General features: G+C 41.2%; 1 protein-coding gene across 4 annotated transcripts in view; it reads left to right on the forward strand.

The window, feature by feature from the left end:
* Positions 1 to 15,186, forward strand: part of Galk2 (galactokinase 2) — a 107,834-nt gene that overhangs the window by 61,403 nt on the left and 31,245 nt on the right. For all 4 annotated transcript variants that reach the window (XM_028784995.1, XM_028784994.1, XM_028784997.1 and 1 more), the window contains one exon: positions 12,752 to 12,962. In XM_028784995.1, coding sequence (XP_028640828.1) covers positions 12,752 to 12,962 — 211 coding nt within the window. The remainder of the gene's footprint in view (positions 1 to 12,751; positions 12,963 to 15,186) is intronic.

The following is a 15,186-nucleotide window of genomic DNA, read 5'->3' on the forward strand; positions in this document are numbered from 1 at the left end:
TCCCTGATGAAGTATCCCCTTTGTTTACCACTTCCCCTAAGTTCCCCATTGCTTTGGAATAAAGTAAAAGAAGCCTTGTACTGAACTTCGTTGAGCAGCCAATAGTTGGGAAGGAACTGTCAGGCAGTGAAGGAATTCACTCTTTCAACCATCATGGGAAAAGTAGCTTATGGAATACAATGCAAGAAGGAAGTGGTCCAGGCAGGGACTACAGTACCACTGACAGCATTGAGGACTGTTGGCTGCAGTGATGGATGGGCTGAGGAGCTCCCCTCCATTTAGGAGACTAGTTCAGTTAGGGTGAGTTTCTTTGCGTGCCCTTTCCTAGGCTGTAATCTCTGCCATGAGAAGGGCAGTCCAGGCTGGCTGAGTACTTCACCTGCTACCCATGCAATTTTTAGTTGTGCAGTGTTTGCCATGCAAATAAGGGAAGTGCTGGCTGCATAGTTCAGTCCTGGTCCAGGGCTCAGGCCACAGGCCTCCAGGCTGAAGTTCTATGGTATTCGATTACAGCATTCCAGACTGGCAGTTTGGGATTTCTGGACCATGCTAGTGAAAGTTCTCTAATGGGAACCAGCCCTATTTCTTGATCTCTTATTAATTGTTCTTCCCCCATACTTGACTATCTCTTTAAGGCCTAAGGCTGGTATATCTTACCTCAGCATCTCCTAGCATCCCCTGCAGTCACGAGGGCATGGCCACCACTCTCAGGGGACTTCTTACATATTCAGGACAGTTTTGTTTTTTATTAGCCCTCTTTGAAATACTTCTAGATGACCCTCAAAGAAGCCTTACTTGACCTCCTTATTTCTAAGCTAAGCAGTGATCCCTCTACAGTTAGTTTGTAGCACTTATACTTCTTAGATATGTAGAGGGTTCCCCACACTTGTAAAATATTGTGGAGAGAAAGAATTGGGACAGAGTAGTCATTCTTTCATTCATCCAAGGCTCGTGTCAGCAAGTTAGGGACACAAAAGTTAACAAGATGGATGCAGTTCATGTCTCAGATAAAACGGAATGTGAAAGTGGAGATAGATGTTAAACAAATGCCCATTTCCAGAAAACACTGTTTACTTTTAGACATCCTCTGCCTCTGGCTAAGCTCTCTCTTCTGCAATAATGCCCCAGTCTTGGGTGTGATACAGATGTACTATTTAGGGCTCAGTGTTCCAAAGTCTGCTATTCTCTGTACCTCTGTCAGTTGTGGGACTCTGTATTGACCATCACCTACTTCTGTAGTTATTCTGATAATTGGGTGGAGTATTAACCTGACTCCTACTGACTGAGTAATGTAGATGAATGCATCCATAGCTCTCACTAGATGAATGCATCCATAGCTCTCACAGAGTCTTCTGTTTGACTCCTGCTTTATAAGGCTGTCAAGTTGGAAGAGTACAGCTACAGTGATTTAGGAAAAGAAAGTTTTTGTTTTTTTCTTCCTAAAAAATTTGGGAGTTGACCTTTTTTAAAGTAAAGATTTAGATTTTTAAATTTTAATCTACTCATTGAGACAATTATTAAAATTATGAAGGGAGATGTTCTAATATTAAGCCTAATAGCATCTTGTCAGTATACACATGCGGCAAAAGCAGTGCCTGGTCAATGACCATTTCCTGCTGGGACACACTTCTTCTTTGGGAGGTGGGCAACTCCAGTGTTCTCCCTGAGGGCTTACTCATTTGTGTTTTTATCTTGAGGTTGATGAGTAAGTGCTGGTGTCCTGAGGAGACTCCAGACATATACAACATTATTTTTTTTGCATCTTAGCACGAAATTTGAGCCTCTCTGCCAGAGCTACAGTGACCTAGAACAAGTGTGATACATGTGACAGGTTTGTGTAGTGACTGCTGTCTTCCAAAGACACAGGAAGAATCCAGAGCTAACCTGTATCTCTGATGAGGTAGTGAAACTGCCACAACCTTTTGGGAGTGTCTTCAGAGAGCTAACTAGAAGTGGGGGCATGTCGTTTGTAGCTGAAGTTTCTAATCAAATTCAGGACCTCTTATTCTTGAGGATGTCTTTTGAGGACCTTGTTTGTACCCTAGGCTGACCTGGAACTGGTCTAGAATGGCCTCAAATTTCCACCCTCTGGCCCGTCTATATCTCCTACATGCTGGGATAACGAGCATGTGCCATTACACCCAGTTAGAATATGATTGGAATTTAATTGTATAACTCCATATGTGTTTAAAGGCACTTTGTCATTGGAGTTGGCAACTGAATTTGGCTATTTGTTTCACAATGCTCTCCAAGATGATATAGCTAAAACACATTTTAAAAACCAAATTTTCTCATAAATAAGAATTTGGTTAAAAGCAGGCACAGTTCCTTTTTCTCAGTTAGTTCTTGGAGAATCTAATGGCATGTCTTTTGAGAGTAATTATACCCTATCCCTTAACCAGCCAAATTTTTTTCTTTTTTCATTTTTAAATAAACCCTGAAGTTCATGTTGGGTGGCAGTATATGCCTTTAATATCAGTATTGGGGAAGCAGAGGTCAGCCTGGTCTACATAGTGAGTTTCAGGGTAGCCATTGTGACATAGTAAGACTCCACCTCAAAAACCAAACCAAACTGAACCAAATGTAACAACAATGACACTAATACTCCAAACTCCAAACCCCGACTAAACCCCTGAGTCTTGTTATTCTTGGAGAGTTTGGCCGTACACTGGAGCATGGTTGAACGACCAGGGGCCGCACTCTTAAATTTGACTCCAAGAAAATCAACTCTACAGTTCCCAGCAGTTATCAATAATTGCCGATCACTTCTTAAGTAGGGGTGGGACATTGTGTCCACCTCTCCTCTCCATGCTGAGATTTTATCTGACTTGAGCTTACACAGGTGTTGTGTGGCTTGCTATGAATTGATCTCACAACTACCCTGTTGTGTTTAGAAACCACTGTTTCATTTTAGTCCTGTACTGTCTCTGGCTCTTAGACTCTTTCCACTTCTTCTTTCATAATGAGCATTGGGAAGAAGGAATATAAGATGTCCCATTTATGCTGAGGATTCTGCAGTCTTTTGCTCTCTTCAACTTGACAAATTCTGGGTCTTTGTATTAATTGCCTGTATTGAAGAAGGAAGTTTTTCTGGTATGAGTTGAGAGATGCAGTAATTTATGGATACAATAATATTAAATAATTAGGAATTGGTTTAATACTATGTCTCTTCGGCAGAATAATAGAGTAGGTTCTCCCCCAGGACCTATGGCCTGTCTAGCATTAGGTTCTTGGACCCTGTAATTACTCCAAGTACAGGTTCATCTTGTGGAGTGAGCCTTAAGTCCAATCAGAAGTCTTTGGCTACCCCGGGATGTTGGTGACTCGGTGCACAGGTCAAGGCTGGCCAGTTGTAGATCCGTATGCAGGAGAAAAGTCTTCTTCAGTCTTACCCACCTATGGACACTGAATGCCACGCTTGTTAAAGGGGAATATAAGAAGACAATATGTATGCTGTTTATTTAAAGTATAAATTAGTTTCTTTCCAAAAATGAAGGAGAGTTGAGATGTCATTAGCCCTCATTCAAGCTTCTCAAATTTCTGAGAAATAGCACATTAAATCTTTAATCCTGAATTCCTGCTACAGACTCTAAATGCCCCTCCATAGAAAAATGAATATCCTGGTTTCTTCCCTTGCACAAACACATGCCATTTGACAGACAGGGTTGGTAACATCCAGGTCCATGGCTGCTGTGCAGGGTGGCTTCCTTGTCTCTCACATCTTCGGTCATCCATGCTCTCATATACATTTGTCCTTTAAGAAGATGGTTGATTCCTCTTTCCCTTCTTCAGCTTCAGTCCAAAGAGAATGCTGACCATGGGTTACCCATGATATGCATTTCAGATGGAATGGTAGAATTTCTTGAGTCATGCTTAGTAGTTTTAGGTAGATGGACTTCTTGGAGAACACACAACATTCAGTATTGACTATGGAAGATCAGGTCTACAGACGATTCTTCAAAAACACTGCACTGCTTTCCCCTGGCATCAGTGTCAGTAAGCACAGTAGCTTTACACATTTTAACCATGGTAACTCCAGCTCCAGGGGAGCCAGTGTGGCCAGACTTCACAGCCATCTGCCCTCATATGTGCTTAACTTCCCCACATAATGAAAAAATGAAATCTTTAGGGAGATAGATGTATGTGTGAACTGTGAGGATGAGCGGGCAGGGGCTTGCAGAGCCAGAAGATGACACTGGATGGATTCCCTGGAGCTGGAGGTACAGGTGCTTGTGAGTGGGAACCTTGGGTCCTCTGCAAGGAAACAATGTGTTCTTAACCTCTGAATCATCTCTCTAGCCCCAACCCACTTAATTTTTGACCTAGGTATAAGAAACATGAACTGGAAAAAAGACATCTATTTAATAAGCAGTACTGCTAAAACTGGACAGTCATTTGTAGAAGAGTTAAATTAGATATGTAACTCTCTCACCTTGCACACAGATCAGTTCAAATCAGATTAAAAGCACCACTTTAAAAACCAGAAATGTTGGAACTGATAAGGGAAAATGTTTCCAGGTAAAGGCTTAAGCAAGACATTTCTAGCTTTATTTCTAGTTCTAATAGAACCCCGAATAACACAGGAATTGGCTTCCCTAAATTGACAAATGGGATTATATGAAATTAAAATGCTTTTCTACAGAAAAAGTAACAGCAGAATGACCAGAAAGCCCCCAGGATGGGAGAGAACTTCTGCTAGCCATATTCCAGAAAGTGAAGAGACATCTAAAATAAAGAACTGAAAAACATTAAAACCCTTGCCAATAAGTAAACGGGCCAGTGAGCTGAACAGACAGTTCTCAAATAAGTACAAATGGCCAATAAATGTCTTTCTAAATGTCCAACATCCTTAGCCATCAGAAAAATTAAAATAAAAATACTTTGTGATTTAACCCCAGCCCAGTCAGGCTAGCTATCATCAAGAAATGACTGATAGGTGCTTGCAAGGATGTGGGGGAAGAGAGAACCTTAGTGACTCACTGCCATGGGCTTGGGGAGTGAATCGGTGCAGCTGCTGTGGAACACCTACACATCTGTGCTTACTGCTGCTTTACTCACAGTAGCAAGAACGGAGTTGGCTTAGCTACCCTTCAACAGATGGATGGATAACGAAAATGTGTTGGTACAGATGCACAATGAATTTTATTTAGCTGTAAAGAGAACTGAAGCCATGAAATTTGCAAGGAACTGGATGGAACCCAGGCTCACAAAGACAAAAACATGAGATGTTTGCTGTCTTGTGCAAATAATAGCGTCTAAATGTTAAGTATGCATATTTAGGTGGGAGTAAGTGTAGGGACTACAACTACACTACTCAATTACATACTTATATGTACTTATATATACTCACTACTATACTTGCATAGCATTTATATTTTATTAGATATTGTAAACTAAAAACAAAACAAAAAACTGTATCAAATACTATAAGAATTTTCTCTTTTACGTTGTGGGAAAAAAAGCTGAAACTTCATCACAGTGGAGAATATATTCTAAATCTCATTTCTGTGAATATTTGCATCTAAGTCTAAACTTCTGGAAAAGAGGGGATGAAGATAAGCCAGTCCTAGAGGCCTCGTGCAGGGATGTGGCTGTGTGGCTGTTTTTGCTTAGGGACCTAAGTTGAGTCTGTTAATCATATCGGCCTCACAGCATGGATCCATTTCTCCATTGTTGGCAGCACAGAAATGAATTTCATTTTTATTTGGAAATGGTTTCATTAAATAAAGAAATAGACTCTCAGGTAAAAATGGCCAGGATGCTTATTTAACCTGGATAGACTTGCTTTGAGTGACAGTGGAGAATGGCTAACCAGGAAAGTTTGAAAATGATGCATTAGAAAGAAAGCCACAGAGCAGGGTTGTGAGGGTAGCACACTCTTTCCATATTCCCCATCTTTCTACAGTACTCTTGTGTGTCTGAGTTTCTTTCATACCTAGTTATTACAGGGAAGCACAGCAAACCCGCGAGGTGATTTTTATTCATTTTGTTTTAATACTGACAGTGCCTTCTACTCTGAATTTTTCTCCCTCTGACTCTTTCTCGCCATCAACTTTCAAAAACTAATTGATTTAGACTCATTAAAAGTTGGAGTCTTGTAGAGCATTTGAACTAAAATGAAAAACATTCGAAGCAAACTCAATAGAGATTTATAACCATTGCTTGCGTAAATGATACTTTTAAGTGAAGCACATTTTTATGTTCTTAAATTAACAAAATGACCAGGAATCTTTAGTGGGCACAAAATTTTTCATATTTTATACATATTTCATGGCTTAAATTTTTCCAGAAATATTGTATGTCTGTTATATTGAGGGATAAAATACGTGACGCCAATACGCAATGCTATGGGCAGTCACATGGATGGTCGCCCTGGGAGGTTATAGCACCGCTTGGCTACATAGTCTCAGCTCTTTGTGACAATATAAGAAGTAGTGAGGTAGAGAGCTTTCATGACCCTTCAAGAAAAATGTACAGTGATTCTTTGGAAGGCCTGTCTGGCTGGGTGCCATCACTCAGCCACGTTCTTCAGCTCCTGTCAGTTTGTGGTCAGTATGGAACTGGTTCTTTGACTGGTGGTAGAATGTGCTGAGAAGTTGGCACAATAGTCTAGAAGCTTTGACAATTTCCTTGAATCTGAGTAGAAAATCCAGACACTCAAGACTGTGGTCAATTTCACTCATTCTGTGTATTCAGTAGAGTATGCTCTGCCAGGACTCTACTGACTGTCATTGGCAGAACACAGGGAGTTCAAGCTACAGCAAAGAGGCAGAGGGACAGGCAGAGTGGCCTGGGCAGTAGAGCTAGAAGGGGACAGAGCTCTCAGTGCTGCACTGACCTTGCAAGCAGTAGGGAGGCCATTGATGCTGCAGCAGGAGCTTTGAAGAAACATTTCACTGGCACACATCATTTGGTTGAAGAGAAGTGGATCATAGAGCATCAGAGAGGCGGGATACAAAGGAAGAGACACAGGTGTAAACTGTGACCCCATTTCTTGGGGTGATGAGTTAGCACAGCCAGAGCTACAGAGTGATAGCCTGTCTCAAAACAGAAACAAAGAAGGAAAACTACACCAAACCAAGAAAACAATGCTTTCCAGGATTGACTTTTTGTTTTTCTTTTTGGCAGGCTTCTTCCTTCCTTCTTCCTTCCTTCCTTCCTTCCTTCCTTCCTTCCTTCCTTCCTTCCTTCCTTCCTTCCTCCTCCACTCCTCATTCTTCCTACCCCACATTACTGGTTCCTTTCTTCCCTCTTCAAATAATTCCCCTCCCCCCGCTTTCATGTCACACATAATTCATTACCCCACTTAGGGCGTTTCTTCCTCTCCTCCCATAATCCCCTTTCTAGTTTTTAACATGCATGCACACATTTAAATCAATATTTTACATGCAAGAGGAAACATGTATTTGTTTTTCTGTGCGTGGCCTTTTTGTTTAACAATGTTCTGTAGTTCTATCCTTTCCCTTATAAATGCTGTTAACTTCCATTTTTTCTTTATGTTTGAAGAAAAGCCCATTACATACGTGTACTACATTTTCTTATCTATTCATCTACTTATGGATATCTTGGCTTGGCCTATTTCTTTATTATTGTGACTAGTATGGCAGAAAACATGGATGTTCAGGGTATCTCTGTAGTATATTGAGTTAGAGTCCTCTGGGTATATGATCAAAAGTGGATTGTGGGAGTACAAAACAGTTCATTTATTTATTTATTTATTTATTTATTTATCTTACATTGAAATTTGTATTTTTTTTTTAAATTGTTTTTTTTTGTTTGTTTGTTTTTTTTTTGTTTTTTGTTTTTTTTTGGTTTTTCGAGACAGGGTTTCTCTGTATAGCCCTGGCTGTCCTGGAACTCACTCTGTAGACCAGGCTGGCCTCGAACTCAGAAATCCGCCTGCCTCTGCCTCCCAAGTGCTGGGATTAAAGGCATGCGCCACCACCGCCCGGCTGAAATTTGTATTTTATGTGCATGGGTTTATTGCCTACATGTATATCTGTGTTTCATGTGCATGCCTGGTGCCCACGGAGGCAAGAAGAGAAGGCTACACGCTTTCCCGACTGATTGGCTAGTACTACTAAATTGAATAAGGAAGCCAGAGAAGTGAATTCTGACAGCTGTGCCCCTAAAGTGGGGGTCCATATCCTTTCAGTGCCGTGCCTCCTGTTAGATCCTTGGCCATTGTCAGCAGGAGTTTTCTTGATAGAGGAGAATGCTTAGTAGTTTAGTTTGTAGCTAAGACACCCTGTAAGTACTAGGAAGTTCATACCCTGAGAACAGCCCAATGAGTGGTGATTGTGAGCAATGGGAAACACCTTTTGTCTTGCTTTCAGGTAGACACTGCTGAGGTTTATATATCCCAGACTCTGAAGTCACTTCACACTTCTCTGTTGGTCCTTAGCCGCACCTGCTTCACAAATTCTGTCCCTTATCGGCTTGCCTCAAGGCCTGCTTAGAGGGACAATTCATCAATGTGGGGGGTGCGGGTGTCCTAACCTGCTTATTCCTACCTTTTCCATCACTGGGGACAAAGCACTGTTGCCTACTCAGGATCCTCTCTGAAGCAGTATGTGATGTGAAGCCCTCATGTTTGCTGTGGCGAAAGAGAGTAGTGAATGTTGAAGACCTGTTATCTCTAAGCTGTGAGGAAATGACCTGCAGCCCTGACTCATACTCCTGCCACCCAGATGCCAAGTGTGCCAGCCATAAAGTTAGCAGTGACACACTCCCTCCTTAGGTTCTGTCTCTGAGCAAGTTATCTCACCCACCCTCATCTGCAAGCCATCTTTCTGACTCCTGAGCCAAATTTCTAAGACTTAAGTGGCTTTCCCGCTTTCCTCCCTCTCAGGAACACAGCAGCTCACTGTTTATGCAGTTAGTAATGGATTAGGAGAAACTTCTGGTGCCCTATCCTCAGGCTGAACTCTTCCTCCTGGTGGTTTCTGGTGAAAAGGCGGTCATTGTTTTCAGGTGTGTGCCCATGGAGGTTCGACCAGGCTCCAGTGAATAGTTCCCCACCCATGGTCACACAGATGATCCTAGTTAAAGACAAAAACAGAACAAGAAAAAACAAAGCCTTGATTATGGGAGAAGGACTTGTGGGGAGAAGGGAGGTTTAATAGGACTGGGAGGGAGATTAGAGAGGCTGGGGCTACACTGACCAGAAGGAACTTTATATGTGTGAAATTGTTAAAGAACAAACTCAATAAAAGGAATAGAAAAGAGGAACAAAAACTGAAAAGAAAAAAATGATACCCTGTTCTGTGAAATAATTGAACAGAAAAACAATTGTATTGTCTCTGTTCCCAGTTCTCCTTTAAAGTCATCCCTTTCAAGTATATGAGCCAGGGTTTTAAGAAATATTATTAACACGTTTGAAAACTTTAGCTAGTAACATTTCAGAAGTGAGCAATTCTAACCAAACTTATAACCATCTTTTGGTAAGTCCTGCATCTTTTCTAAAAGGAAGAAAAACCTAACTAAAAAAAAAAATCATCCAAAAAGCAAATAACCCAATTAAAAATGGTACAGAACTAAGCAGAGAGTTCTCAAAAGATGAGCCATAACTGACTGAGACACACTTAAATGTTCAGCATCCTTAGCCATTAGAGAAGTGCAAATTAAAACTACTTTGAGATTTTATTTTACTCTAGTCATAATGGCCAAGGTCAGTAAAACAAGTGACATCACATGCTGGCAACGTTTTAGAACAAGAGGAACAATTATTCATTTTTGGTGGGATTGTAAACTTGTACATCAGTGTAGGAATCAGTGTGAGATTCCTCAGCCAAAAATAGATCTACCTCAAGAACCAGTTATACTACTCTTGGGCATATACCCCAAAGGACTCTAAAACCTACTACAGAGACACTTAACTTATCTGTGTTCATTGCTGCTGTAATCATAAGAGCCAGAAATTGGGAAGAGCCTAATGTCCACCAACTGATGGATAATGAGAATGTGGTACATTTACATATGTTCAGCTGTTAAGAAAAATGAAATTTTCAGGTAAATGGATTGAGCTAGAAAAAAATAATCTTGAGTTGAGATAGCCCAGACTCCAAAAGACAAATATTGTATATTTTCTTTCATATGTGGATGTGAGTTTTTAAGCTTTCAAAATGTGTGCTACATAACTACAGAGGTCAGGTACCTAGTAAGGGACCATGGAGAACAGGAATCTCTTCCAAGGAAGAGGAAATAAAATATAGTGTTATGGAGAGATAACGAGGAATCAAGACTGGGAGGATTAAATAGGGAGGGAGATGGAAGAGGGGGGGATGGGGGGGAAGAAGGGGGATGGTAAAGGAGAGAATATGGGGAGGGACAACTAACACTCAAGAACATTGGGACAACCATATGGAAACCCACTACCATAGAAGTTCCTAACGTGTGAGCATATATAAAAGAAATCCAAGTGGGTCACCAAATAATAGTGGTGACAGTGTCCCAAATAGACATTGTATTAAATCCTCCAGTGCTAGGAATGTGTTCCATCATGTTGAGTCACTGACGAAAGGGGTACTGTGGAACCTCCCCCAAACATCATGGGCTGTTGCCAACACTATTGCTTGTTCTCTACAACCTGATTGTAAGGTCCTGTTTCTGAAGACACTTATTTATGCCATAGAACACTTGATGAAGTAGTGTTCTGGTGCCCAGCTAGAAGATTCACCTCTACTAAGTAGTATTTATGGTACTAGAAGGTCCTCTAAACACTTCCAGAGGAGAAAGGTAGTCAACAAACCCATCACCCATCTTCAAACCTTGCCACCTACAACAGTGCAATAGTTGCACACATGTTACAGGAGTAACCTACCACTTTAGAAAATTGGATTTAAGACCTTCTCCATTTGTGACAGAGCCTATCCCTGCTATTGCTAAAAGTGCCAAGAACCTGATACTAGACAGGTCATGGGCTTAGGGGAAAACCTACCATTACTTTGCTAAAGGAACACACTAATAAAATGATTCCTAATTATATACAGCTATATCCAGAGAACAGTGCTTCACTCAGCCCACATCAGAGAATTTTCATCTTGCAGTAAATGTGAATTAACACAGATACCCATAACTGGACAGTATACAGAGAGTGACATTCTTAGTTCTAAATGCGATGTCTTCATCAAACCCTCCTTTAAGGCTCAGAGATCTGTGTGGAAAAGAGGCAGAAAGATTGTAAGAGCCAGCTGGTGGAGGACTCAGATGAAACAATGTCTTCCAGATTGATGCACATATGACGTCACAGAGACTGGCCGCATGCACACAACCTGCACAGATTCAAGGTAGACAGGGTCCCAGCATTGAAGAGGGGTAGTGGACATGGATCCTCCCTGCTAACCAAGAAGCTATCTGTGACTGATACCCACTGGCACTTATGAACCATATTCAAGAACAGGCTCCATGACCAGAAGTAGTTGGCCAGCACAAATGCCATGGTTTTTATGTAGGCTTTTTGTTTCGTTTGTTTTTGTTTTGCTTTGCCAGTTTTTGTCTTACTGATGTTGATTTTCATTTTGTAGGGGTTTTTGAAGTTGGTTGGGTAGGGAGGTGGGAAGAATCTGGGAGCAGTTTGTGGAGGGGAAAACATCAAAATATATTCTATAAATGAAGTTTTTTAAATAAAGAGAAAAAAAAGCAAATCAATATAATGGAATAGCAAACCAGATGCACATTTTATTGACAACTAACGTTCTATTCTCTCTAAATTTTATTTTTGTACCTGTTGTCTTCACGTCCAAACAATGAATTCTTGAGACCTCAGAGAAGGAAGAGCTTTCATTATTTCTCAGTGTCAGTGGCTTAGGGATAATGAAAGAAATGTATTCTGGGTTAGGACTCCCGTGACTGAACCTGATCAGGAAGATTAGGAAGATTCCAGGCCTTCCATCAGATTGTGGGACTACCTCAGGATATAACTGGAAGCCAAGCTTTTTCTGGAGGATAAAGAAACATAGAGATGTACTACTACCAGGGACCTAATGAAGAAACTTTTCATAGGATCACCAATGAGGTTTTTATTTAAAAGGTGACACTTGACTCTAAATACTCAAATACTTAAATTCATTAGCCATTTTCAAGACACCCATGATAAACGGAGTATTTTAATAGAATCAGGGCTGCAGAATACATCTCAGGACTAAGGTCAAATGAAGTTTGAATAGTTTTCTCCAGACTTTATACAGAAGGTTGAAGTATAGATAGTCTGAATAGAGATAAAAGAGTGAGACTATTCAAGAATAGCTCTTGAGCAGTGGTTCTAAGCCTCCCTAATGCTCTGACCTTTAATACAGTTCCTCCTGCTGTGGTGACCCTCCCCCAGGCCGATGATTAATTTTGTTGCTACTTCACAACTGTGAATTTCCCACTGTTATGAAAAGTAATGTGTGTGTTTTCCGAAGGTCTTAGGCAGCCAACTGTGAAAAATTCAGTCAACCCCCAAAGGGGTTGTGACCCACAGGTTGGGGACCTCTGCCCAAGGGATAGAGGTGACAAACAGAAACAGGAATGAGGAATTGTGTACACACCCACATGCTCCAGCATGCATTTGCAATGCATGTGTTTTAAGTATATAAGTATATACAGGCATATTTAATTCCAAACATTGGAGGCCACAATGCATTTCCGAGCAATAGTGGGAAGGTTGTATAGTTTGAATGGAAAAAAAAAAGTTCAAGTTGAATCTAACTAAAACAGAACATTGAAATCTGAAGTAAAACTTAACTTCTGTCTTGGCTTGAACTTGCAGGTCCTTGCTAAACACAAAGGCTTGCAATGGGATAATGTCCTGCGGCTAGAGGAAGTGCAAAGCAAGCTAGGGATTAGTCTGGAAGAGATGCTGTTGGTCACAGAGGATGCCCTTCATGCTGAACCCTACAGCCAGGAGGAGATCTGCAGGTGCCTGGGAATTAGCCTGGAGGAACTCCACACCCAAATCCTGAGTCCAAATACTCAAGATGGTGAGTCTGCTGGACAAAGAATGGCATGCCCCATTTGCCACAAACAGATGGAAGTTTCCAAACTTCCCCATGGATACTACTAATTTAAGACCATGCTTCAAGGAGTATGGAGAATGTGTGTACGCTTTGGCTAACTGGATTTTCTAGGTTCCCGCCTATTCATTTATCAACAAACATTTCTTGTGTATAGTGGACATTCTGTGTCCACACAGATAAACAATTACTGCCCTCAGTAGGCTCTCAGCTTTGTAATTCCTTCTCTTTTTGTGTTTATTTCTTCCTGTTTGCTTTCCAGTCATATCACTGATATAAAACGATGTAGGTTAGCACATTGCTCATAATGGCTCTAATACTACTCTGGAACACCAGAAGGTCTTTACTGCCTCAGCTGAAGTTTGTAGCCTGCAAAATGCAAAAATGGCAGGGTTGATCTTTTATTTTTTTTCTGGCTGCCTTTGAACAATGCTGTTTTTATCTGATGGTATCAGGAACAGATAGGAATGGGTTATATTTTGGAAAGAGCCTATCATGCCAAGTCTTAGAGTGGCTGTTGCTCTTAGAAGGAAAGGTTTTCTATTTGTGGGAAGCTGAGAACCTGGACATCTAATTGAGATTTAATTTTGCATGAGAAGAAACTAGGGAGGAAGAGTTTTGTGTAGAGTTCTAGCTCCGAGCCCTGTTCCACTGTGCCATTCAGTTTAACTATACAACTGCTTACTGATCGCTTCCTATGGAATTCTGATTTTATATATTGTCTGTCTGTCTATCATATATCTGTCTATTTATCATATATATATATATATATATATATATATATATATATATATATATATATATTATCACATATATCTATTTTTGTGGTACTAAGAGTTGAACCCAAGCCTTTGTGCATGCTAAGCAAGTGCTGTGTCACTGACCTACAACTTCAGGGCTTAGTGCTGGAGAGATGAGTGTGGCCATGGAAGTCCACTTGGGACAACAGAAAAGAAACGTCTCGCTGGCTTTACTAAGGATGTAGCAGCTACCAAGAGTTAAAGAGCAGGTAAATCTGAGTTTCAGTTTTTTGAGATAAGATATCACTAAGTTGCCCAGGGAAGCCTTGGACTCATCATGTAATCTAATTAGCTAATATATAGAGCTTGGAATTCTCTAGTCCCAGTGTCCAGATCTTAGATTACAGGCCTGTGCCATAAGAACTAGCACCAAAGTAATGTCTTACAGCTGCGACTTGTGACAGCTTTGCGACAAGATAAGGGGATGCTTTGAGAGCAGGGGCTGAGTTTTGGTTTCTAACATTCTTTTGTCTATTTTAGTTCAAGCTCAGACTCAGTCTCTAGAAGTGGGTGAGCACACTTGACTGCTGGCCAAAGCAAGCCTACCACCTGTTTTTGTAAGAAGTTTTTGGTAGACCACAGTGATGTATTTGCTATGGTTCTTTGGTTCTATAAGAGCTGAGTGTGACAGAGACTGAGTAACCACAAAACCTGAGATATTTCCTATTTGACCCTTTGTAAGAAAAGCTTGCTGATTCTTACTCCAGAAAAGCAGTTGACTCAAGTTTTCTTCATTTTGCCACAAAAAGAGGCATAATGGTGTTTTCCCTAGGAGCAACTACAATGTACATGAACAGGGCTTAGTGCTGGAGAGATGAATTCGGCCATGGAGGTACGTTTGGGAGATGAGAAAAGTGAAGTCTCGCTGGCTTTACTAAGGATATAACAGCTACCAAGAATTGGAGAGCAGATAAATCTCAGGCAGAGACATGAAGAGGGCTCTGCCAGAGAAGCCCAGGCAGCAGAGTGCCTGGAACTAATGCCTGCACTGAAGAGTGATATGCGAGAGGCAGAGCCAGACAGACCCGCCTCACCAAAGCCTTCATAATCACGTATGCCAATCGCATGTGTGCTTCCTACGTGCATTTCTCCTCATACGTGGGATCTAGATTTACAAACCTATGTGACTCTGAAGCAGAAGTGAGCTCTTTAAGGGGAGGAGAGGGACCAGCAGGCTGAGAGATAGGAGAGGGTAATGAGGGGCTGCTGTGAACAAAGCATAGTGATGAACATTTAGGAAAATGTCATAAAGAAGTTCATAAAGAAGGAGAAGGAGAAGGAGAAGGAGAAGGAGAAGGAGAAGGAGAAGGAGAAGGAGAAGGAGAAGGAGAAGGAGAAGGAGGAGCAGGAGCGCAGGAGCGCAGGAGCGCAGGAGCGCAGGAGCGCAGGAG

This window comes from Grammomys surdaster, unplaced genomic scaffold (genome assembly GCF_004785775.1).
Source record: "Grammomys surdaster isolate TR1022 unplaced genomic scaffold, NIH_TR_1.0 125049, whole genome shotgun sequence".
NCBI lineage: Eukaryota > Metazoa > Chordata > Mammalia > Rodentia > Muridae > Grammomys > Grammomys surdaster.